The 24,766-nt window shown below is 53.2% G+C and overlaps 1 protein-coding gene across 1 annotated transcript; it reads left to right on the top strand.

The window, feature by feature from the left end:
- Positions 1–1,952: 1,952 nt before the first annotated feature.
- Positions 1,953–20,195, top strand: BABAM1 (BRISC and BRCA1 A complex member 1). The gene is made up of 8 exons (XM_033082010.2): positions 1,953–2,271; positions 4,329–4,387; positions 7,060–7,180; positions 7,844–7,922; positions 9,589–9,613; positions 11,639–11,768; positions 14,894–14,980; positions 19,931–20,195. Exons 1-8 carry the CDS (start codon positions 2,011–2,013, stop codon positions 20,129–20,131), a joined length of 963 nt encoding a protein of 320 aa, XP_032937901.1. The 5' UTR covers positions 1,953–2,010; the 3' UTR covers positions 20,132–20,195.
- Positions 20,196–24,766: the final 4,571 nt, after the last annotated feature.

The raw sequence follows: 24,766 nt of genomic DNA, 5'->3' as shown, positions 1-24,766 counted from the left end.
GTCGGGGGCAAACAAAAACTGGAGAAACGTGGGGAAGGCGTTAAGTGGGGGGCTGGGAGCTGCATTCGGGGCTCGGGGGTGCCCCCTGTGGTGACATCCGGGCTCCCTGAGGAACTACAACTCCCAGCAGCCCCCGCGTGACGTCACTTCCGGCGGGACGGAAGTCGCTGCGGCCGGCGGTGAGCGCGGGGGGCTCGGGGGGTTTTTGGGGGGTTCAGGGCGGGTTTGAGGGGTCTGGGGGCGGCCAGGGAGGGTGGGAAGAGAGGGGGGCGTGGGATGGGGGGTGCTGGGACGGGGGGGGGGGGGGAAAGGGTGGTGGGGGATGGGGGGATTGGGGGTGGGGGGTCAGGAATGGGGGGGGCTGAAAATTGGGGGGACCCCCCCAGACCCTGTGCCCCCCGTACCCCACTTTCCGTGGAGCCCCTTCCCATCCACCCGGATCACCCCTGAGCCCCCCGGTTTTGGGGTCACAGCCCCCCAAGACCCCCTGACCCTCTGATTTTGGGGTCCCTGATCCTCTGATTTTGGGGTCTCAGCCCCCCAGCACCCCCTGACCCTCTGATTCTGGGGTCACAGCCCCACCTCCATCCCCATTTTTTGGGGTCCCAGCCCCCCAGGACCCCCCTGACCCTCTGATTTTGGGGTCTCAGCCCCCCAAGAACCCCTTGACCCCACTGATTCTGGACTCCCTGCACCCCCTGCACCCCGTTTTTGGGGTCCCTGACCCTCTGAATTTGGGGTCTCAGGCCCCCAAGAACGCCCTGACCCTCTAATTTTGAGCTCCCTGCACCCCCTGCACCCCTGATTTTGGTGTCCCAGCCACACCTCCATCCCCGTTTTCTGGGGTGCCAGGCCCCCTGCACCCCTTTTTGGAGTCCCTGACCCTCTGATTTTGGTGTCCCAGCCCCACTAGGATCCCCATTTTTCTGGCTCCCACCCTCCTCTCCCCCCATTTTTTGGGGTCCCAACCCCTCAGGACCCCCTGACCCCCGTTTTTGGGGTCCCTGACTCTCTGATTTTGGGGTTCCAGCCTCCCAGGACCCCCTGACCCCCTGATTTTGTTCCCCCAACCCCACTAGGATCCCCATTTTTTTGGCTCCCACCCTCTTCTCCCCCATTTTTTGGGGTCCCAGCCCCCCCTGACCCCCTGATTTTGGGGTCCCAGTCCCCCAACACCCCCTGCACCTCTTTTTGGGGTCCCTGACCCTCTGATTTTGGTGTCCCAACCCCACTAGGATCCCCATTTTTTTGGCTCCCACCCTTCTCCCCCATTTTTTGGGGTCCCAACCCCTCAGGACCCCCTGACCCCCCATTTTTGGGGTACCTGACTCTCTGATTTTGGGGTTCCAGCCCCCCAGGACCCCATAACCCCCTGATTTTGGTCCCCCACGACCCCCTGACCCCCAGATTTTGTTCCCCCAGCCCCACTAGGATCCCCATTTTTTGGCCTTCCACCCTCCTCTCCCCCCATTTTTTTGGCTCCCACCCTTCTCCCCCCATTTTTTGGGGTCCCAGCCCCCCAGGACCCCCTGACCCTCTGATTTTGGTGTCACAGCCTCACCTCCACCCCCATTTTTTGGGGTCCCAGCCCCCCTAACCCCCTGATTTTGGGATCCCAGTCCTCCTGAACTCCCTGCACTCCGTTTTTGGGGTCCCTGACCCTCTGATTTTGGTGTCCCAGCCCTACTTCCACCCCCATTTTTTGGGGTCCCAGCCCCCTAGGACCCCCTGACCCCTCTGATTTAGGGGTCTCAGCCCCCCAAGAACCCCCTGACCCTCTGATTTTGGGCTCCCTGCACCCCCTGCACCCCTGATTTTGGTGTCCCAGCCACACCTCCATCCCCATTTTTTGGGGTGCCAGGCCCCCTGCACCCCTTTTTGGGGTCCCTGACCCCCTGATTTTGGGGTCCTAGCACCCCTGACCCTCTGATTTTGGTCCCCCAGCCCCATCGTGACCCCATTTTTTGGCTCCCACCCTTCTCCCCCCACTTTTTTGGCCCCTCTCCCCCCATGGACACCCCCGAGCCGGGCAGCGCCGCCGAGGACGAGGAGGAGAAAGTTCCAGAAGTTCGTCCCCGCACTCGTTCCAACCCCGAGGGTGCCGAGGACCGGGGCCAGCCCCAGCCCGGGGTGGGCAAACGCAGCGAGGGCGAGGGGGAGGCGGCCAGCGCTGGCCACAGCCCCCAGGCCACCCCCGGGCACGGCACGGCCTGGCCCGGCCCCGGCGAGCTGCAGGTGAAAACACCCCGGGTCAACTGCCCCGAGAAGGTGGTGAGGAACTGGGGGGACTGGGGGGGACTGGGGGGGACTGGGAGGGGATGGGAAGGGACTGGGAGGGACTGGGAGGGGATTGGGGGGGGACTGGGAGGGGATTGGAGGGACTGGGATGGGATTGAGAGACACTGGGGAGGACTGGGAGGGAGTGGGAGGCACTGGGATGGACTGGGAGGGGATGGGAGGGACTGGGGGGGAACTGGGAGGGACTGGGAGGGGGTGGGAGGGGATTGGGGAGGATTGGAGGGGATTGGGATGGACTGGGAGGGGCTTGGGAGGGACTGGGAGGGGATTGGGGGGAATTGGAGGGAACTGGGAGGGACTGGGAGGGGAATGGGAGGGGATGGGAGGGACTGGGAGGGACTGGGGGGCACTGGGAGGGACTGGGAGGGGAATGGGGGGTGCTGGGGGGCACTGGGAGGGGATTGGAGGGAACTGGGATGGATTGGGAGAGGGTTGGGAGGGGATTGAGGGGCACTGGCTGGGACTGGGAGGGGATGGGGAGGGACTGGGAGGGGATTGGGAGGGGAATGGGGGGCACTGGGAGGAACTGGGGGGGACTGGGAGGGACTGGGAGGGGGTGGGAGGGAGTGGGAGGGGATTGGGGAGAACTGGGATGGACTGGGAGAGGATTGGAGGGACTGGGATGGGATTGAGAGGCACTGGGGGGGACTGGGAGGGAGTGGGAGGCACTGGGATGGACTGGGAGGGGATGGGAGGGACTGGGGGGGAACTGGGAGGGACTGGGAGGGGATTGGGAGGGGGTTGGGGGGCACTGGGATGGACTGGGAGGGGATTGGGAGGGACTGGGAGAGGATTGGAGGGACTGGGAGGGGATTGAGAGGCACTGTGGGGGACTGGGAGGGAGTGGGAGGGGAATGGGATGGACTGGGAGGGGATTGAGGGGGACTGGGAGGGACTGGGGGGGACTGGGAGGGGATTGGGGGGAACTGGGAGGGACTGGGAGGGAGTGGGGGGGAGTGGGGGGCACTGGGATGGACTGGGAGGGGATGGGGAGGGGATTGGGGGGAACTGGAGGGAACTGGGAGGGGATTGGGGGGAACTGGGAGGGACTGGGATGGACTAGGAGGGGAATGGGGGGCACTGGGAAGGACTGGGAGGAGATTAGGGGGGACTGGGATGGACTGGGAGGGACTGGGGGGGGATTAGGGGTCACTGGGATGGACTGGGAGGGACTGGGGGGTGCTGGGGGGCACTGGGAGGAGATTGGAGGGAACTGGGATGGATTGGGAGAGGGTTGGGAGGGACTGGGAGGGGAATGGGGGGAACTGGGAGGGGGTGCGAGGGACTGGGAGGGACTGGGAGGGAACTGGGAGGGGATTAGGAGGGAGTGGGGGGGACTGGGGGGGAACTGGGAGGGGATTGGGGAGCACTGGGAGGGACTGGGATGGACTGGGAGGGATTGAAAGGGGATTGGGAGGGACTGGGAGTCACTGGGGGGTTACTGGGAGGTTACTGGGAGGTTACTGGGAGTTACTGGGAGTCACTGGGAGTCACTGGGAGGTTACTGGGAGTCACTGGGAGTCACTGGGGGGTTACTGGGGGGTTACTGGGAGTTACTGAGAGGTTACTGGGAGTCACTGGGAGGACACTGGGAGTCACTGGGAGTCACTGGGAGGTTACTGGGAGTTACTGGGAGTTACTGGGAGGTTACTGGGAGTTACTGGGAGTCACTGGGTGGTTACTGGGAGTCACTGGGGGGTTACTGGGAGTCACTGGGAGTCACTGGGGGTTACTGGGAGTCACTGGGCACACTGGGAGGTTACTGGGAGTCACTGGGAGTCACTGGGAGCCACTGGGAGGTTACTGGGAGTCACTGGGAGTTACTGGGAGTCACTGGGAGTCACTGGGAGTCACTGGGAGTCACTGGGAGTCACTGGGAGTTACTGGGAGGTTACTGGGGAGGCACTGGGTGGTTACTGGGAGTCACTGGGAGTCACTGGGAGTTACTGGGAGGTTACTGGGGAGGCACTGGGTGGTTACTGGGAGTCACTGGGGGGTCACTGGGTGTCTCAGAGCTGTTCCTGTCCCAGATCATCTGCCTGGACCTGGCTGAGGAGATGGCGCTGCCCAAACTGGAGTCCATCAACGGGTGGGTCAGGGGTCAGGGGTCAGGGGTCAGCCTGGGGTCAGGGGTCAGCCAGGGGTCACTGCCAGGGGTTTTTGGGGTTTTTTTGTGGTTTTTTGGGGGTTTTTTTGTGATTTTTTTGGGGTTTTTTTGTGGTTTTTTGTGGTTTTTTTGTGATTTTTTGGGGGTTTTTTTGTGATTTTTTTGGGGTTTTTTTGTGGTTTTTTGGGGTTTTTTTTGTGATTTTTTTGGGGTTTTTTTGTGGTTTTTTGGGGGGTTTTTTTGTGATTTTTTGGGGTTTTTTTTGTGATTTTTTTGTACTTTTTTGTGATTTTTTTGGGGTTTTTTTGTGATTTTTGGGGGGCTTTTTTGTGATTTTTTGGGGTTTTTTTGTGATTTTTTTTGGTTTTTTGTGATTTTTTGGGGTTTTTTTGTGGTTTTTTGGGGGGTTTTTTTGTGATTTTTTGGGGGTTTTTTTGTGATTTTTGGGGGGTTTTTGTGGTTTTTTGGGGTTTTTTTGTGATTTTTTGGGGGTTTTTTTGTGATTTTTGGGGGGTGTTTGTGATTTTTTGGGTTTTTTTGTGATTTTTGCGGGTTTTTTGTGGTTTTTGGGTTTTTTTTGTGTTTTTTGGGGTTTTTTTGTGATTTTTTGGGGTTTTTTTGTGATTTTTTTGGGGTTTTTTTGTGATTTTTTGGGGTTTTTTTTGTGATTTTTTTGGGTTTTTTGTGATTTTTTTGGGTTTTTTTTTGTGATTTTTGGGGGTTTTTTTTGTGATTTTTTGGGGTTTTTTGTGATTTTTTTTGGGTTTTTTTTGTGATTTTTTGGGGTTTTTTTTGTGATTTTTTGGGGTTTTTTTTGTGATTTTTTGGGGTTTTTTTTTGTGATTTTTTGGGGTTTTTTTGTGATTTTTTGGGGGTTTTTTTGTGATTTTTTTGGGGTTTTTTGTGATTTTTTTGGGTTTTTTTGGTAATTTTTTGGGGTTTTTTTTGTGATTTATTGGGGGGTTTTTTGTGATTTTTTTGGGGTTTTTTGTGATTTTTTGGGGTTTTTTGTGATTTTTTTGTGTTTTTTGGGTTCCAGGTGCTGCAGCAATGCCCTGACCATGCCCTGGTGTGTTTTTTGGGTGTTTTTTGGGTGTTTTTTGTTATTTTTTTTGATTTTTTTGTCATTTTTTAATGTTTTTTTTGGTGTTCCAGGTGCTGCAACAATACCCTGACTGTCCTGGGTGTGGTTTTTGTGATTTTTTTTGTGTTTTTTGTGATTTTTTTGTCACTTTTTGGTTTTTTTGGGATGTTTTTGGTCTCCAGGTGCCGCAGCAATGCCCTGACCGTGTCCTGGTGTGGTTTTTGTGATTTTTTTGTGATTTTTTTGTGACTTTTTGTGATTTTTTTTGTGGTTTTTTTGTGGGTTTTTTGTGGGTTTTTTGGGTTTTTGGTAATTTTTTAATGTTTTTTTGGACAATTTTGGTCTCCAGGTGCCGCAGCAACGCCCTGACCATGTCCTGATGTGTTTTTTTGGTGTTTTTTTATGATTATTTTGTCATTTTTTAATGTTTTTTTGGTGTTCCAGGTGCTGCAGCAATGCCCTGACCATGTCCTGGTGTGGTTTTTGTGATATTTTTGTGATATTTTTGTGACTTTTTGTGTTTTTTGTGATTTTTTGTGGCTCCAGGTGCTGCAGCAATGCCCTGCCCATGTCCTCAGTGTGCTTTTTATGATATTTTTGTGACTTTTTGTGATTTTTGGGATGTTTTTGGGCTCCAGGTGCTGCAGCAACGCCCTGACCGTGTCCTGGTGTGGTTTTTTTGGGATTTTTTTTTGTTTTTGGGGTGCCCTGACCGTGCCCTGGGTGTGATTTTGGGGTTTTTTTGGGGTGCCAGGTGAGGTTTTGGGGTGCCCTGACCATACCCTGGGTGTGTTGTTTTGGTTTTTTCTGATTTTTTGTGATTTTTTAATGTTTTTTTGGATGCCAGGTGCCACAGCAATGCCCTGATCGTGCCCTGGGTGTGATTTTTATAATATTTTTGTGACTTTTTGTATTTTTTGGGGTGTTTTTGGGGCTGCAGGCGCCGCAGCAACGCCCTGACCGTGCCCTGGGTGTGATTTTTGTGATATTTTTGTGATTTTTTGTGATTTTTTGTGTTTTTTGGGGCTCCAGGTGCTGCAGCAATGCCCTGACCGTACCCTGGGTGTGTTTTTTGGGTGTTTTTTTTGGTTTTTGGGGTGCCAGGTCAGGTTTTTGGGGTTTTTGAGGTTCCAGGTGAGGTTTTGGGGTGCTCTGACCATACCCTGGGTGTGTTTTTTGCAGTTTTGGGGGTTTTTTGGGGTGCCAGATGAGGTTTTGGGGTGCCCTGACCGTGTCCTGGGTGTGATTTTTGTGATATTTTTGTAACTTTTTGTATTTTTTGGGATGTTTTTGGATTCCAGGTGCCGCAGCAACGCCCTGACCGTGTCCTGGGTGTGATTTTTGTGATTTTTGGAGTTTTTTGGGGGAGTTTTTGGGGTGCCAGATGAGGTTTTGGGGTGCCCTGACTGTGTCCTGGGTGTGTTTTTTGTGATATTTTTGTGATAGTTTTGTATTTTTTGGGATGTTTTTGGGCTCCAGGTGCCGCAGCAACGCCCTGACCGTGCCCTGGGTGTGTTTTTGTGATATTTTTGTGATTTTTTGTATTTTTTGGGATGTTTTTGGGCTCCAGGTGCCGCAGCAACGCCCTGACCGTGTCCCAGAAGATGATCGAGATGTTCGTCAGGACCAAACACAAAATCGACAAAAGCCACGAGTTCGCCCTGGTGGTGGTGAACAATGATGCCACCTGGGTGAGGGACAGGGACAGAGGAGACAGAGGGGACAGGGATGGGACAGAGGGGACATGGGGACAGGGATGGGGACATGGGGACAGGGAGAGGGACAGGGACAGGGACATGGGGACACAGGGGACAGGGACAGGGATGGGACAGGGACAGGGATGGGGACGGGGACAGGGATGAGAACAGGACAGGGAGAGGGACGGGGGACAGGGATGGGACAGGGACACAGACAGGGATAGGGGACAGGGACAGGGACAGGAACAAGGATGGGGACAGGGACAGGGATGAGGACAGGGACAGGGGATGGGGACACAGGGGACAGGGACAGGAACAAGGGACACAGGGACAGGGATGGGACAGGGACAGGGATGGGACGGGGGGGACAGGAGCAGGGACAGGGATGGGGATGGGACAGGGACAGAGACAGGGGACAGGGACAGGGGACGGAACAGAGATGGGACAGAGGGCATGGGGACAGTGGGGACAGGGACAGGGGACAGGGACAGGGATGAGCTCTGGGCTGGTGCCAGCTTGGTGCCAGCCCTGTGCCAACCTTGTCCCCACCCCTATCCCTGTCCCCGTCTCTGTCCCCTGTCTGCTGTCCCCACCTTTGTCCCTGTCCTGTGTCTCTGTGTCTCCTGTCCCCTGTCCCTGTCCCCTGTGTCCCCCCAGCTGTCAGGTTTCACCTCAGACCCACGGGAGGTTTGCAGCTGCCTCTACGACCTGGACACCGTGGTGTGCCAGTCCTTCAGTATCCTCAGTGTCACCGGGGTGTCACCGGGGTGTCATCGGGGCCACGGGGGTGTCTTGGGTGCCATCAGGGTCACTGGAGTGTCCTGGGTGACATTGGGGTGTCCTGGGTGACATTGGGGTGTCCTGGCTGCCATCAGGGTCACTGGGGTGTCCTGGGTGCCATCAGGGTGTTCTGGGTGACATTGGGCTGTCGTGGGTGCCGTCAGGGTGTCCTGGGTGCCACTGTGGCCACCAGGGTGTCATTGGGGTGTCATTGAGGTGTCCTGGGTGTCATCAGGGTGTCCTGGGTGACATTGGGCTGTCCTGAATGTCATCGGGGTGTCCTGGGTGCTACTGAGGTGTCCTGGGTGCCATCAGAGCCATCAGGGTGTCCTGGGTGATATTGGGGTGTCCTGGGTGCCACTGGGGTCACCAGGGTGTCATTGGGGGGTCATTGAGGTGTCCTGGGTGTCATTGGGGTGTCCTGGGTGACATTGGGGTCACCGAGGTGTCCTTGGTGACATTGGGGTGTCCTGAGTGTCCTGGGTGCCATCAGGGTCACTGGGATGTCGTGGGTGTCATCAGAGTGTTCTGGGTGACATTGGGCTGTCCTGGGTGCCAGCAGGGTGTCCTGGGTGTCATTGGGGTGTCCTGGGTGACATTGGGGTCATTGGGGTGTCCTGGGTGTCATCAGGGTGTCACCGGGGTGTCCTGGCTGTCCTGGCTGCCATTGGGTCCATCAGGGTGTCCTGGGTGACATTGGGGTGTCCTGGGTGACACCGCAGCCACTGGGGTGCCATTGGGGCCATTGGGGTGTCCTGGGTGACATTGGGGTCACTGAGGTGCCATTGGGGTGTCCCTTAGGTGCCACACAGGTGTCCTGGGTGCCACCAGGGTCACCGGGGTGTCACCGGGGTGTCTGGGGTGCCACTGAGGTGTCCTGGGTGACATTGGGGTGTCCTCAGTGCCATTGGGGTCACTGAGGTGCCATCAGGGTGTGCTGGGTGCCACCAGGGTCAGTTGGGTGACACTGGGGATGTCCTGGATGTCAGGGGTGTCCCTTGGGTGCCACCAGGGTCCCTTGGGTGACATCAAGGTGTCCCGGGTGTTGCTGGGGTCACCAGGGTGTCCTGGGTGCCATCAGGGTGTGCTGGGTGCCACCTGGGTGCCAGGTGTCCCAGCTGTCCCCAGAGGTGTCTCAGGTGTCCCAGGGGTGTCCTTGGGGGTGTCCCAGGGGTGGCTCTGGGTGGGTGGCACAGGTGCCAGGTGTCCCAGGGGTGTCCCAGGGATGTCCCAGGGTGGCTCTAGGGTGGCTCTGGGGGGTGACACAGATGTCCCAGGGGTGTCCCAGCTGTCCCCAGGGGTGTCCCCAGGGGTGTCCCAGGTATCCCAGGGGTGTCCCCAGGGGTGTCCCAGGGATGTCCCAGGTGTCCCAGCTGTCCCAGGGCTGTCCCCAGGGCTGTCCCAGCTGTCCCCAGCTGTCCCCAGGGCTGTCCCAGCTGTCCCCAGCTGTCCCCAGGGGTGTCCCAGCTGTCCCCAGGGGTGTCCCCAGGGCTGTCCCAGGGGTGTCCCCAGCTGTCCCAGCTGTCCCCAGGTCTGTCCCAGGGCTGTCCCAGGGGTGTCCCAGGGCTGTCCCCAGCTGTCCCAGCTGTCGCAGTGCCGGTGTCACCTTGACCCCCGCTCAGATCTGGACGGGCTCTTCAACCTCATGTGAGCCTGGGGGGGGGAGGGGTTCCAGAACCTTCTGGGGGAGGGGACAGAGGTGACAGGGCAGGGTGGCACCTGAGCCCTGTGTGCCCTGTGTGCCCTGTCCCTATGGGTGCCACCCTGAGCCCTGTGTGCCCTGTGTCCCCTGTCCCCACAGTGCCACCCTGAGCCCTGTGTGCCCTCAGGCAGGGTGGCACCCTGAGCCTGTCCCCTGTCCCCACAGTGCCACCCTGAGCCCTGTGTCCACAGTGCCACCCTGTCCCATGTCCCCTGTCCCCACAGTGCCACCCTGAGCCCCTGTCCCTCCCTGTCCCTGGGAGTGCCACCCTGTCCCTGACCCTTGACCCCGTGGGTGCCACCCTGTCCTCACAATGCCACCGGTCCCTTGTCCCTGTCCCTGTGAGTGCCACCTGTCCCTGTCCCTGACAATGTCCCCAGTGTCCCTGACAGTGTCCCCAGTGTCCCTGACAGTGTCCCCAATGTCCCCAATGTCCCTGACAATGTCCCCAATGTCCCCAGTGTCACTGACAGTGTCCCCAATGTCCCCAATGTCCCCAGCCAGCAGAAGGTGGCCCTGCCTGTCACTGACAATGTCCCCAATGTCCCCACTGTCCCCAGCCAGCAGAAGGTGGCCCTCCCTGTCACTGACAGTGTCCCCAATGTCCCCAATGTCACTGACAGTGTCCCCAATGTCCCCAGCCAGCAGAAGGTGGCCCTGCTGTCCCTGACAGTGTCCCCAGTGTCCCCAATGTCCCCAGCCAGCAGAAGGTGGCCCTGCTGTCACTGACAATGTCCCCAATGTCCCCAATGTCCCCAGCCAGCAGAAGGTGGCCCTGCTGTCACTGACAATGTCCCCAATGTCCCCAGCCAGCAGAAGGTGGCCCTGCTGTCACTGACAATGTCCCCAATGTCCCCAATGTCCCCAGCCAGCAGAAGGTGGCCCTGCTGTCACTGACAGTGTCCCCAATGTCCCCAATGTCACTGACAGTGTCCCCAATGTCCCCAGCCAGCAGAAGGTGGCCCTGCTGTCACTGACAATGTCCCAAATGTCCCCAATGTCACTGACAGTGTCCCCAATGTCCCCACTGTCCCCAGCCAGCAGAAGGTGGCCCTCCCTGTCACTGACAGTGTCCCCAATGTCCCCAGTGTCACTGACAATGTCCCCAATGTCCCCAATGTCCCCAGCCAGCAGAAGGTGGCCCTCCCTGTCCCTGACAGTGTCCCCAATGTCCCCAATGACACTGACAATGTCCCCAATGTCCCCAGCCAGCAGAAGGTGGCCCTGCCTGTCACTGACAGTGTCCCCAATGTCCCCAATGTCCCTGACAATGTCCCCAATGTCCCCAGCCAGCAGAAGGTGGCCCTGCTGTCACTGACAGTGTCCCCAATGTCCCCAGTGTCCCAGTGTCACTGACAGTGTCCCCAATGTCCCCAGCCAGCAGAAGGTGGCCCTGCCTGTCACTGACAATGTCCCCAATGTCCCCAATGACACTGACAGTGTCCCCAATGTCCCCAATGTCACTGACAATGTCCCCAATGTCCCCACTGTCCCCAGCCAGCAGAAGGTGGCCCTGCCTGTCACTGACAGTGTCCCCACTGTCCCCAGCCAGCAGAAGGTGGCCCTGCCTGTCACTGACAATGTCCCCAATGTCCCCAGTGTCACTGACAGTGTCCCCAATGTCCCCAGTGTCCCTGACAGTGTCCCCAATGTCCCCAATGTCCCCAGCCAGCAGAAGGTGGCCCTGCCTGTCACTGACAATGTCCCCAATGTCCCCACTGTCCCCAGCCAGCAGAAGGTGGCCCTGCCTGTCACTGACAGTGTCCCCAATGTCCCCAATGTCACTGACAATGTCCCCAATGTCCCCAGCCAGCAGAAGGTGGCCCTGCTGTCACTGACAGTGTCCCCAATGTCCCCAGTGTCACTGACAATGTCCCCAATGTCCCCAGCCAGCAGAAGGTGGCCCTGCCTGTCACTGACAATGTCCCAAATGTCCCCAATGTCACTGACAGTGTCCCCAATGTCCCCAGCCAGCAGAAGGTGGCCCTGCCTGTCACTGACAATGTCCAGACCGTGCCCCCCCCGTTCGTGGTCAGGACCATCCTGGTGTTGGGGCGCCCGCGGTGCCAGCCCCACTTCTGTGGGGGGGAGCACGTCAAGGTCAGCACCAAAATCTCAAATTCTTACACTAAATCCTGAGATTCCCACCCTAAAACTGAAATTCCCACCCCAAATCCTGAAATTTCTATCAAAAATCTCAAATTCCCATCCAAAATCCTCAAACTCCCACCCTAAATCGTGGAATTTGTACCCTAAATCCTGGAATTCTCATCTAAAATTCTCAAATTCCCATCCAAAATCCTGAAATTCCTACCCTAAAGCTGAAATTCCCATCTAAAATCCTCAAACTCCCACCCCAAATCCTGAAATTTCCATCCAAAATCTGAAATTCCCACCCTAAATCCTGAGATTCTCACCCTAAATACTGGAATTCCCACCCTAAATCCTCAAATTCCCACCCTAAAGCTGAAATTTCCATCTAAAATCCTCAAATTCTCACCCCAAATCCTGAAATTTCCACCTAAAATTCTCTATTTCCACCCTAAACCCTGAAATTCCCACCCCAAATCACAACATTCCCACCCAAAATCCTGAAAGTCTCATCTAAAGTTCTCCATTCCCACCCTAAACCTGAAATTTGTACCCTAAATCCTGAAATTCTCACTGTAAATCCTGGAATTCCCACCCTAAATCCTCAAATTCCCACCTAAAATTCTCAAATTCCCATCTAAAATTCTTCATTCCCACCTTAAATCTGAAATTCCCACCCTAAAGCTGAAATTTCCACCCAAAATCCTGAAATTTCCATCCAAAATCCACAATTCTCACCCTAAATCCTCAAATTCCCACCCTAAATCCTGGAATTCCCACCCTAAATCCTGGAATTCACACCCTAAAACTGAAATTCCAACCCCAAATCCTGAAATTTCCATCCAAAATCCGCAATTCTCACCCTAAATCCTCGAATTCCCATCCAAAATCTTGAAATTCTCACCCTAAATCCTGGAATTCTCATCTTAAATTCTCCATTCACACCATAAATCCTGAAATTTCCACCCTAAATCCTGGAATTCTCACCCTAAATCCTGAGATTCCCATCTAAAATTCTCAAATTTCCATCTAAAATTCTCCATTTCCACCAAAAATCCTGAAATTTCCACCCAAAATCTTTCATTTCCACCCTAAATCCTGGAATTCCCATCCAAAGTCCTGGAATTCACACCCAAAATCCTCAAATTTCCACCCTAAATCCTGGAATTCCCATCCAAAATTCTCCATTCCCACCCTAAATCCTGGAATTCCCACCCTAAATCCTGAAATTCCCACCCTAAATCCTCAAATTCTCACCCAAAATCCAGAAAATTCCATCTAAAATTCTTCATTTACACCCCAAACCCTGAAATTCCCACCCTAAAACCTGGACTTCCCACCCTAAATCCTGGAATTCCCACCCTAAGACCTGAAATTTGCACCCTAAATCCTTTATTTACAACCAAAATCCTGGAATTCCCACCCTAAAGCTGAAATTTGTACCCTAAATCCTGAAATTCCCATCCAAAATCCTGAAATTTCCATCCAAAATCCTCAAATTCTCGCCCTAAATCCTGAGATTCACACCCTAAAACTGAAATTCCAACCCCAAATCCTGAAATTTCCATCCAAAATCCGCAATTCTCACCCTAAATCCTCGAATTCCCACCCTAAATCCTCAAATTTCCATCCAAAATCCTGAAATTCCCACCCTAAATCCTGGAATTCTCACCCCAAATCCTGAAATTCCCATCTAAAATTCTCAAATTCCCATCTAAAATTCTCTATTTCCACCAAAAATCCTGAAATTTCCACCCAAATCACAACATTTACACCCAAAATCCTGACTTCCCATCCAAAATCCTGGAATTCTCACCCTAAATCCTCAAATTCCCACCCTAAACCTTGAAATTCCCACCCTAAAGCTGAAATTTGTGCCCTAAATCCTGAAATTTCCACCCCAAATCACTAAATTTACACCCAAAATCCTCAAATTCCCACCCTAAATCCTGGAATTCCCACCCTAAATCCTTTATATACAACCAAAATCCTGAAATTTCCATCCAAAATCCTGCAAGTCCCATCTAAAGTTCTCCATCCCCACTTAAATCTGAAATTCCCACTCTAAATCCTGAAATTTGTACCCTAGATCCTCAAATTCCCATCCAAAATCCTCAAATTTCCATCTAAAATTCTCAATTTCCACCAAAAATCCTGAAATTTCCACCCTAAATCTGAAATTCACATCCTAAATCACATCATTTACATCCTAAATCCTCAAATTCCCATCTAAAATTCTCCATTCCCACCCTAAACCCTGGAATTCCCACCCTAAATCCTCAAATTCCCACCCTAAATCCTCAAATTCCCACCCTACATTCCATTTTTCCCCCCAATTTTCCCCCAAAATTTCCATTTTTTCCCCCATATTTTACCCTAAATTCCATTTTTTCCCCATTTCCAGAAGCTCCTGCAGTGCCCCTATTTCTTACCCTATTTTTTCCCCTAAATTCCATTTTTTACCCCATTTTTTCCCAAAATCTGAATTTTTTTGCCCCATTTCCAGAAGCCCCTGCAGTTCCCCTATTTTTGTACCCTAAATTCCATTTTTTTTACCCAAAATTCCCTTTTTTTACCCCATTTTTTACCCCAAATTCCATTTTTCCCCCATTTTTTACCCTAAATTCCCATTTTTTCCCCCAAAATCTCAATTTTTTATCCCATTTTTTCCCCAGAAGCTCCTGCAGTGCCCCTATTTTTTTCCCCTAAATTCCCATTTTTTTTACCCCAAATCTCCATTTTCCCCCCATTTTTCCCCAAAATTTCCATTTTCCCCCATATTTTACCCTAAATTCCATTTTCCCCCCATTTCCAGAAGCTCCTGCAGTGCCCCTATTCCTTACCCTGTTTTTTCCTCTAAATTCCATTTTTTACCCCATTTTTTCCCCAGAAACCCCTGCAGTTCCCCTATTTTTGTACCCTAAATTCCATTTTTTTTACCCAAAATCTCCATTTTCCCCCCAATTTTTTACCCTAAATTCAATTTTCCCCCCATTTTTTACCCTAAATTCCCATTTTTTCCCCAAAATCTCAATTTTTATCCCATTTTTTCCCCAGAAGCTGCTGCAGTGCCCCTATTCCTTACCCAAAATCTCATTTTTTTCCCCAAAAATCTCATTTTTTCCCATTTCCAGAAGCTCCTGCAGTGCCCCTATTTTTTCTTTGACCTGGTTTACATCCACAACGGCCACGGGGACCAGGACGACGAGGGAGGCTGGAAGGTACCAAAAATATCCCAAAAATATCCCAAAAATGTCCCAGAAATATCCCAAAAATATCCCTGAAGTATTCCAGAAATAGCCCAAAAATATCCCAAAAATATCCCAAAAATATCCCAGAAATATCCCAAAAATATCCCAAAATTATCCCAAATTTACCCCAAAAATATCCCAAAAATATCCCAAAAATATCCCAAAATTATCCCAAAAATATCCCAAAAATATCCCAAATGTTCCTCAAAATTATCCCAAAATTATTCCAAATTTATCCCCAAATTATCCCAAATTTATCCCAAAAATCACCTGAATTTATCCCAAAAATCACTCAAATTTAACTCAAAAATCACCTGAATTTATCCCAAAATTATCCCAAATTTAACTCAAATGTCCCCCAAATTTATCCCAAAAATCACCTGAATTTACCCCAAATTTACCCCAAATTTACCCCAAAATCCCCTGAATTTAACCCAAAAATCACCTGAATTCACCCCAAAATTATCCCAAATTTATCCCAAATTTAACCCAAATTTATCCCAAAATTATCCCAAATTTAACCCAAATGTACCCCAAAATTATCCCAAAAATATCCCAAAATTATCTCAAAATTATCCCAAAAATAACCCAAAAATCACCTGAATTTACCCCAAAATTCTCCCAAATTTACCTCAAATGTACCCCAAAATCCCCTGAATTTAACCCAAAAATCACCTGAATTCACCCCAAATGCAACCCAAATTTATCCCAAATTTACCCCAAATTTAACCCAAAATTATCCCAAAATTATCCCAAAAATCACCTGAATTTATCCCAAAAATCTCCCAAATTTAACCCAAAAATCACCTGAATTTATCCCAAAATTCTCCCAAATTTACCCCAAATCTACCCCAAAATCCCCCCAAATTTAACCCAAAAATCACCTGAACTTACCCCCAAAATCCCCCAAATTTTCCCTGAAATTATTCCAAATGTGCCCCAAAATTCTCCCAAAATTAACCCAAAATGTACCCCAAATTTATCCCAAAAATCACCTGAATTTACCCCAAAATCCTCCAAATGTACCCCAAAATTATCCCAAATTTAACCCAAAAATCACCCAAATTTATCCCAAAATTCTCCCAAATTTACCCCAAATGTACCCAAAAATTATCCCAAATTTATCCCAAAAATCACCTGAATTTACCCCAAATGCACCCCAAATTTAACCCAAATTTATCCCAATTTTAACCCAAATTTAACCCAAATTTATCCCAAAATTATCCCAAATTTATCCCAAAAATCACCTGAATTTATCCCAAAAATCACCCAAATTTAACTCAAAAATCACCTGAATTTATCCCAAAATTATCCCAAATTTAACCCAAATATACCCCAAATTTACCCCAAAATCCCCTGAATTTAACCCAAAAATCACCTGAATTCACCCCAAATGCACCCCAAATTTATCCCAAATTTAACCCAAAATTATCCCAAAAATCACCTGAATTTACCCCCAAAATCCCCCAAATTTAACCCAAAAATCACCTGAATTTATCCCAAAATCCACCTGAATTTACCCCAAATTTACCCCAAAGTTACCCCAAATTTATCCCAAAATTATCCCAAATTTACCCCAAATCTGCCCCAAAATTATCCCAAATTTAACCCAAATTTACCCTGAATTTACCCCAAATGTACCCCAAAATCCCCCAAATTTATCTCAAAATTTATCCCAAATTAACCCAAATGTACCCCAAATTTAAGCCAAAAATCACCTGAATTTACCCCAAAATTTTCCCAAATTTACCCCAAATCTACCCCAAATTCCCCCCAAATTTAACCCAAAAATCACTTGAATTCACCCCAAATTTATCCCAAATTTAACCCAAATTTATCCCAAATTTATCCCAAAAATCTCCTGAATTTACCCCAAAATTTACCCCAAATCTACCTCAAAATCTCCCAGATTTGCCCCAAATTTACCCCCAAAATACCCCCAAAATTACCCCAAATTTACCTCAAATGTACCCCAAAATCCCCCAAATTTAACCCAAAAATCACCTGAATTTACCCCAAAAATCCCCCAAATTTTCCCCCAAATTATTCCAAATGTGCCCCAAAATTCTCCCAAAATTAACCCATAATGTACCCCACATTTATCCCAAAAATCACCTGAATTTACCCCAAAATCCTCCAAATGTACCCCAAAATTATCCCAAATTTAACCCAAAAATCACCCAAATTTATCCCAAAATTCTCCCAAATTTACCCCAAATGTACCCAAAAATTATCCCAAATTTATCCCAAAAATCACCTGAATTTACCCCAAAATTTAGCCCAAATGTACCCCAAATGTGCCCCAAAAATCACCCAAATTTATCCCAAAATCCACCTGAATTTACCCCAAAATTCTCCCAAATTTACCCCAAATTTATCCCAAATGTACCCCAAAGTTACCCCAAATTTATCCCAAAATTATCCCAAATTTACCCCAAATTATCCCAAATTTAACCCAAATCTACCCCAAAATTATCCCAAAAATATCCCAAAATTATCTCAAAATTATCCCAAAAATCACCTGAATTTACCCCAAAAATCTCCCAAATTTATCCCAAAAATCACCTGAATTTACCCCAAATGCACCCCAAATTTATCCCAAATTTATCCCAATTTTAACCCAAAATTATCCCAAAAATCACCTGAATTTACCCCCAAAATCCCCCAAATTTAACCCAAAAATCACCTGAATTTATCCCAAAATCCACCTGAATTTACCCCAAAATTCTCCCAAATTTACCCCAAAGTTACCCCAAATTTATCCCAAAATTATCCCAAATTTACCCCAAATTATCCCAAATTTAACCCAAATGTGCCCCAAAATTATCCCAAAAATATCCCAAAATTATCTCAAAATTATCCCAAAAATCACCTGAATTCACCCCAAAATTCTCCCAAATTTATCCCAAATTTACCCCAAATTTACCCCAAAATCCCCTGAATTTAACCCAAAAATCACCTGAATTCACCCCAAAATTATCCCAAATTTATCCCAAATTTAACCCAAATTTATCCCAAAATTATCCCAAATTTACCCCAAATTATCCCAAATTTATCTCAAATGTACCCCAAAATTCCCCAAATTTAACCCAAAAATCACTTGAATTTACCCCAAAAATCCCCCAAATTTATCCCCAAATTTACCCCCAAATTATTCCAAATTTATCCCAAAAATCACCTGAATTTACCCCAAATTTAACCCAAATTTACCCCAAATTTACCCCAAATTTACCCCAAATTTATCCCAAAATCCACTCAAATTTACCCCCAAATCCTCCTGAATTTACTCCAAAATCCATCCAAATTTATACCAAAATTCACCCCAAAATCCCCCCAAATTTAACCTAAAATCCCCCCAAATTTATCTCCAAATCCTCCCAAATTTATTCCAAATTTTCCTTTTTGGGGCAGAATGGGGGGGACAAATGGGGGGAATTTTGGGGGGAAATTTGGGGGAATTTGGGGAATTTTTGGGGGCAGAATGGGGGGAAAAATGAGATTTTTGGGGGAATTTTGGGATGGAATGGGGGGACAGAAGGAGGGGATTTGGGGGAAATTTGGGGACAAAATTTTGGGGAGATTTTGGGGACAGAGGGAGGGAATTGGGGTCAAGGTGGGAAATGACAAAGATTTGGGGACGGTGACTTCAACCACAATGTCCCCGTGTCCCTGCCTGTGTCCCTCCCTGTGTCCCCATGTCCTTCTGTCCCTCCTTGTGTCCCTCTGTCCCTCCCTGTGTCCCCATGTCTGTCCCCGTGTCCCTCCCTCCGTCCCCATGTCCCCATCATGTCCCCCTGTCCCCATGATGTCCTCCTGTCCCTCTGTCCCTCCCCATGTCCCCGTGTCCCTTTGTCCCCTCCCCGTGTCCCCATGTCCCTCTGTCCATCCCTGTGTCCCTCTGTCCATCTCCGTGTCCCCATGTCCCCCCTGTCCCTCTGTCCCCGTGTCCCCATGTCCCATCCCCATGTCCCCCTGTCCCCTTGATGTTCCCCCTGTCCCCCTGCTGTCCCCCGTCCCTGTCCCATCCCTGTCCCTGTCCCCCTGTCCCCTCCCTGTGTCCCCTCCCTGTGTCCCCATGTCCCCACGTCCCTCCTTGTCCCCTCCCCCTGTCCCCGTGTCCTTATGTCCCCCTGCTATCCCCCTGTCCCCTCCCCGTGTCCCCATGTCCCCTCCCCATGTCCCCTCATCCTCCCCATGTCCCCCTGCTGTCCCTGTCCCCCCATGGCCCTGTCCCCCTGTCCCCATGATGTCCCCCTGTCCCTGTTCCCTCCCACGTCCCTCTGCTGTCCCCCTGTCCCCCTGTCCATGTCTCCTGTCCCTGTCCCCCTGTTCCCCTGTCCCTGTCCCTGTCTCTTCCCCTGTACCCTGTCCCTCTGCTGTCCCTGTCCATGTCCCCATGATGTCCCCCCCCATGTCCTCCTGTTGTCCCCTGTCCCATCCCCCTGCTGTCCCCTCCGTCCCCTTGCTGTCCCCTGTCCCCCACTGTCCCTTGCTGACCCTGTCCCCTGCTGTTCTTGTCCCTGTCCCTGTCCCCCTGTGCCATCCCCATCCCTGTCCCATCCCTGTCCCCCTGCTGTCCCTGTCCCTGTCCCTGTCCCATCCCTGTCCCTATCCCTGCTGTCCCTGTCCCATCCCCCGCCGTCCCTGTCCCTGCTGTCCCTGCTGTCCTTGTCGTCCCTGTCCCTGTCCCATCCCTGTCCCTGTCCCATCCCTGTCCCTGTCCCTGCTGTCCCTGTCCCTGTCCCATCCCTGTCCCTGTCCCATCCCCATCCCTGTCCCTGCTGTCCCTGCTGTCCCCTGTCCCTGTCCCTGTCCCTATCCCTGTCCCTGTCCCATCCCTGTCCCATCCCCATCCCTGTCCCTGCTGTCCCTGTCCCTGCTGTCCCTGCTGTCCCTGTCCCTGTCCCTGTCCCATCCCAGGACATGTTCTCGTTCCTGGCCGCCCTGGACCCCCGTGGCACGAGTTACAAGTACGAGGTGTCTCTGGCGGGGCCGGCGCTGGAGCTGCACAACTGCATGGCCAAGCTGCTGGCACACCCCCTGCAGCGGCCCTGCCAGAGCCACGCGGCCTACGCGCTGCTGGACGGCGGGGACAGCCCCGACAGCGAGGCCACCGTCTGAGGGGACAGCGGGGACATTGCGGGGACAGCGCGGGGACAGCGCGGGGACAATGCAGGGACAGCGCGGGGCGGTGGCAGTGGGTGGGGAAGGAGGATTGCAGTGATTTGGAGGGCGTTGTTGGTCATTTCTTCTGGTTCTGGGTCATCTGTGGTGGGTCTGTGTCACCTCCAGGTGACAGGGAGGGACATTTGGGGACACTGGGAGAGTTGGTGGCACCCGGGGTGGTGGCACTTGGTGGCACTGCTTGGATGCGGAAAGAAAATTTTGCTGATTTTTGGCCTCCATGTGTTGTTTTTATTTCCTCTTCTGGCTCTGGGTCACCTCTTCTGGTTGTAGGTCACCTCTTCTGGTCCTTTGTCACCTCTGCTGTCTCTGTGTCACCCTCAGGTGACAGGGAGGGACATTTGGGGACACTGGGGGAGTTGGTGGCACCCCAGGGTGGTGGCACTTGGTGGCGCTGCTTGGATGCGGAAAGAAAATTTTGCCGATTTTGGTGTCTGTGTGTTGTTTTTATTTCCTCTTCTGGTTCTGGGTCATCTTTTGTGGTCCTTTGTCACCTCTGCTGTCTCTGTGTCACCCCCAGGTGACAGGGATGGATGTCCTGGGGTTGGTGACACCCGGGGTGGTGGCACTTGGTGGCACCGGTTGGATGCGGAAAGAGAATTTTGCCGATTTTTGGTGTCCGTGTGTTGTTTTTATTTCCTCTTCTGGCTCTGGGTCATCTTTTCTGGTCCTTTGTCACCTCTGCTGTCTCTGTGTCACCCTCAGGTGACAGGGAGGGATGTCCTGGGGTTGGTGGCACCCCGGGGTGGTGGCACTTGGTGGCACTGGTTGGATGCAGAAAGAGAATTTTGCCGATTTTTGGTGTCCATGTGTGGTTTTTCTTTCCTCTTCTGGTTCTGGGTCATCTCTGGTGGTCCTGTGTCACCTCTGCTGTCGCTGTGTCATCCCCAGGTGACAGGGAGGGACATTTTGGGGACATTGAGGGGTTTGGTGGCACCCGGGGGTGGTGACGGTGGGTGGGGAATGAGGATTGTAGTGATTTTGGGGGGGTTTTTGGTTATTTCTTCTGGTTCTGGGTCATCTCTTGTGGTCCTGTGTCACCCCCAGGTGATAGGGAGGGACATTTTGGGGACATTGGGGTGGTTGGTAGCACCCGGGGTGGTGGCACTTGGTGGCGCTGGTTGGATGCGGAAAGAAAATTTTGCCGATTTTTGGCGTCCGTGTGTTGTTTTTATTTCCTCTTCTGGTTCTGGGTCACCTCTTCTGGTCCTTTGTCACCTCTGCTGTCGCTGTGTCACCTCCAGGTGACAGGGAGGGACATTTTGGGGACATTGAGGGGGTTGGTGACACCCCAGGGTGGTGGCGGTGGGTGGGGAATGAGGATTGTAGTGATTTTGGGGGGGGTTTTGGTTATTTCTTCTGGTTCTGGGTCATCTCTGCTGTCCCTGTGTCACCTCCAGGTGACAGGGAGGGACATTCTGGGGACATTGGGGGATTGGTGGCACCCGGGGTGGTGGCACTTGGTGGCACCGGTTGGATGCGGAAAGAAAATTTTGCCAATTTTTGGTGTTTTTGTGGCGTTTTTGTGGTGGGGCTGGGGTCACTTCTTATGGTTCTGTGTCACCTCTGCTGTCCCTGCGTCACCTCCAGGTGACAGGGATGGACATCTGAGGACACTGAGTGGTTGGGGACATTGGGTGGCAGTGGCAGGGTGGGAAAAGAGAAGAATGTTACTGGTGGCACTGGGAGCACTGGGCGGTTCCAGTTTGGGGACACTGGTGGCACTGAGTGACACTGGTGGCACTGGGCAGTTCCAGTTTGGGGACACTGGGAGCACTGGGAGCACTGGGCAGTTCCAGTTTGGGGATGCTGGTGACAGTGGTGACACTGGTGGCACTGGGCAATTGCAGTTTGGGGACACTGGTGACACTGGTGGCACTGGGCAATTGCAGTTTAGGGACACTGGTGGCACTGGGAGCACTGGGCAATTCCAGTTTGGGGACACTGGTGACACTGGTGGCACTGATGGCACTGGGAAGTTCCAGTTTGGGGACACTGGTGACACTGGGAACGCTGGGCAGTGCCATTTGGGGACACTGGTGACACTGGTGGCACTGGGCAGTTCCAGTTTGGGCACAGTGGTGGCACTGGTGGCACTGGGAGCAATGGGCAGTTCCAGTTTGGGGACACTGGTGACACTGGTGGCACTGGGAGCACTGGGCAGTGCCAGTTTGGGGACACTGGTGACACTGGGAACACTGGGCAGTTCAAGTTTGGGGACACTGGTGACACTGGGAACACTGGGCAGTTCCAGTTTGGGGACACTGGTGACACTGGTGGCACTGGCGGTGCCAGTTTGGGGACACTGGTGGCGCTGGTGGCTTTACCAGCTTTGGCCACTGGGGGGCGCTGAGTGTCTTGGCCCCTCCCCCTGCGTGTGACGTCACCGTGCGTGATGGGCGTGGCCTCCTCCTATTGGCCCGTGTTCAGCCAATCAGCGGCGGCGCCGGGCGTTTGAACGGGCGGGATGAGCGGAGCGTGAGCGGGGGGGGAACGGGAGGGGAATATCGCGATAGGGGCACCGGGATATCGCGATAGGGGCACCGGGACACCGGGATATCGGCATTGGGATATCGCGATAGGGAGCCCGGGATATCGGGGATCAGAATATCGGGATACCGGCTGTTGGGATACCGGGATTCTGGGATATCGCGATATCGGGGGTCGGGATACCGGCACTGGGATTTTGGGATCGTGATTGGGATTCTGGGATCAGGATATCGCGATAGGGATATCGGGATACCGGGATCCAGGGAGGGCGACACCGGGCCTGGGGGACACCAACGCTGTCCAGGGGTGGCACCGGGACCGTGTCCCCTCGGGGTCACGCGATGTCCCCCAGCGCTGCTGGTGGCACTGAAGTGTCCCCAAGGGGTGGCCGTGCCCTGGCGGTGACCCTGTCCCGGTGCCACCCCCAGCTGTGCCCGCGAGCTGCCACCGCTGGATGTGACCCGCGGGTGTCACCGCTGCCTCGGGGTCCTGCGGCGGGCACAGGTGAGGGGACAGCGCGGGGACAACGCGGGGACAGCGACAATCCCGGAACGGGGGTGGGGACAGCGAGGGGACAACGACAGTCCTGGAACGGGGGACGGGGACAGCGAGGGGACAGTGACAATCCCGAAACGGGGACAGTGTTGGGGACAGTGACACCCTCAGAATCGGGGTCTGGGGACAGCGACAAACCCGGAACAGCGACAAACCCGGGGGACAAGGACAGCTGTGCCACCCGGTGGTGGCAGCGGTGACAGCGCTGGGGACAGTGACACCCCCGGAATGGGGACAGGGACAGTGACACCCTCAGAACAAGGGACAGGGACAGTGACACCCTCAGAGCGGGGGACAAGGACAGTGCCACCCCGCGGTGACAGCGCTGTCCCCTCCCCGCAGGAGCCGCTGCCGAGGAGCCCAGCCCAGGGTGAGGTCCCCAAGGTGTCCCCTCCGCACTGGGGACAATCGGGGGGGGTGGCACTGAGCGGGGGGGTGACCCCAATCTGTGTCCCCAGAGCCGGGGTGGCCCCGGAGGGCCCTGTCCTTCCTGAGCGAGGATGGCAGCGGTGACAGCGACACCTGGGTGGCCCTTGGGGACATCGCCGAGGCCGGACCCCTCAGCAGCACCCGCAGGTCCCTCCTGGACGAGCCGGGGGACAGCGGTGTCCCCTCACTGTGTCCCCAAGATCCCCGCGGTGTCCCCTCACTGTGTCCCCAAGATCCCCGCGGTGTCCCCTCGCTGTGTCCCCAAGATCCCCGCGGTGTCCCCTCGCTGTGTCCCCAAGATCCCCGCGGTGACACCGCTGTCCCCCTGCCACCCCTGGCCTCCAGCACGCTGCTCTGGGACCGGGAGCCACCCCCGAGCCGCACTTTGGGGACAAGGACAAGATGTCCCCTCAAGCCCAGCCTTGGTGACATCCCTGTCCCCTGTCCCCGCGTGGCTCGCGGCGTGTCCCTGAGGCGACACCAAGGAGGGATATTGGGGACACACGCGATGTCCCTGAGGTCCCCCCCGGCCCGCGGTGGCTTCTTGGTGGCACCTCGGAGCTGCGGTGACACCGCGGGTGACATCCCCGGGGGGTGGCGAGGGGCTGTCCCCAAGGCGGGGGTGACACAGCGGGGGGGTGCGGACCGCGCTGGCTTTGGGGACATTGGGGACACTGGGGACAGCGGCAGCTTTGGGGACAGCAGCGACAGCTTTGGGGACAGCAGCGACAGCTTTGTCACCGCCAGCGAGTCCCTGGGGGGCGGCGGGGCCGGGGGGGCTCAGCCCGGGGGTCCCGAGGGGGCGGAATTGGGGCGGGATTCGGGTTTGGGGCGGAATTTGGGTTTGGGGCGGAATTTGGGGCGGGATTTGGGGCGGGGTTCGGAGCGGGATTTGGGTTTAGGGCGGGATTTAGGGAAGGATTTGGGGCAGGATTTGGATTTAGGGCGGAATTTGAGGCAGAACTTGGGGCAGGATTTGGATTTGGGGCAGGGTTTGGGTTTGGGGCGGAATTTGGGTTCAGAGCAGGATTCGGATTTGGATTTGGGGCGGAATTCGGGTCAGGATTTGGGTTTGGGGCGGAATTTGAGTCAGAATTT

Source organism: Catharus ustulatus, chromosome 29 (assembly GCF_009819885.2).
Source record: "Catharus ustulatus isolate bCatUst1 chromosome 29, bCatUst1.pri.v2, whole genome shotgun sequence".
Taxonomy (NCBI): domain Eukaryota; kingdom Metazoa; phylum Chordata; class Aves; order Passeriformes; family Turdidae; genus Catharus; species Catharus ustulatus.
Note: the sequence above shows the minus strand (reverse complement) of the source record. Positions and strands in the feature narration are given on the sequence as shown.

What these genes read in the sequence shown, in the direction of transcription:
- BABAM1 (XM_033082010.2), top strand. Translation starts at nt 2,011, where the DNA reads ATGGACACCCCCGAGCCGGGCAGCGCCGCCGAGGACGAGGAGGAGAAA. An exon ending in GACGGGCTCTTCAACCTCAT is followed by an intron (nt 9,614 to 11,638) that starts GTGAGCCTGGGG and finishes CAATGTCCCCAG; the next exon opens with CCAGCAGAAGGTGGCCCTGC. An exon ending in ACGACGAGGGAGGCTGGAAG is followed by an intron (nt 14,981 to 19,930) that starts GTACCAAAAATA and finishes GTCCCATCCCAG; the next exon opens with GACATGTTCTCGTTCCTGGC.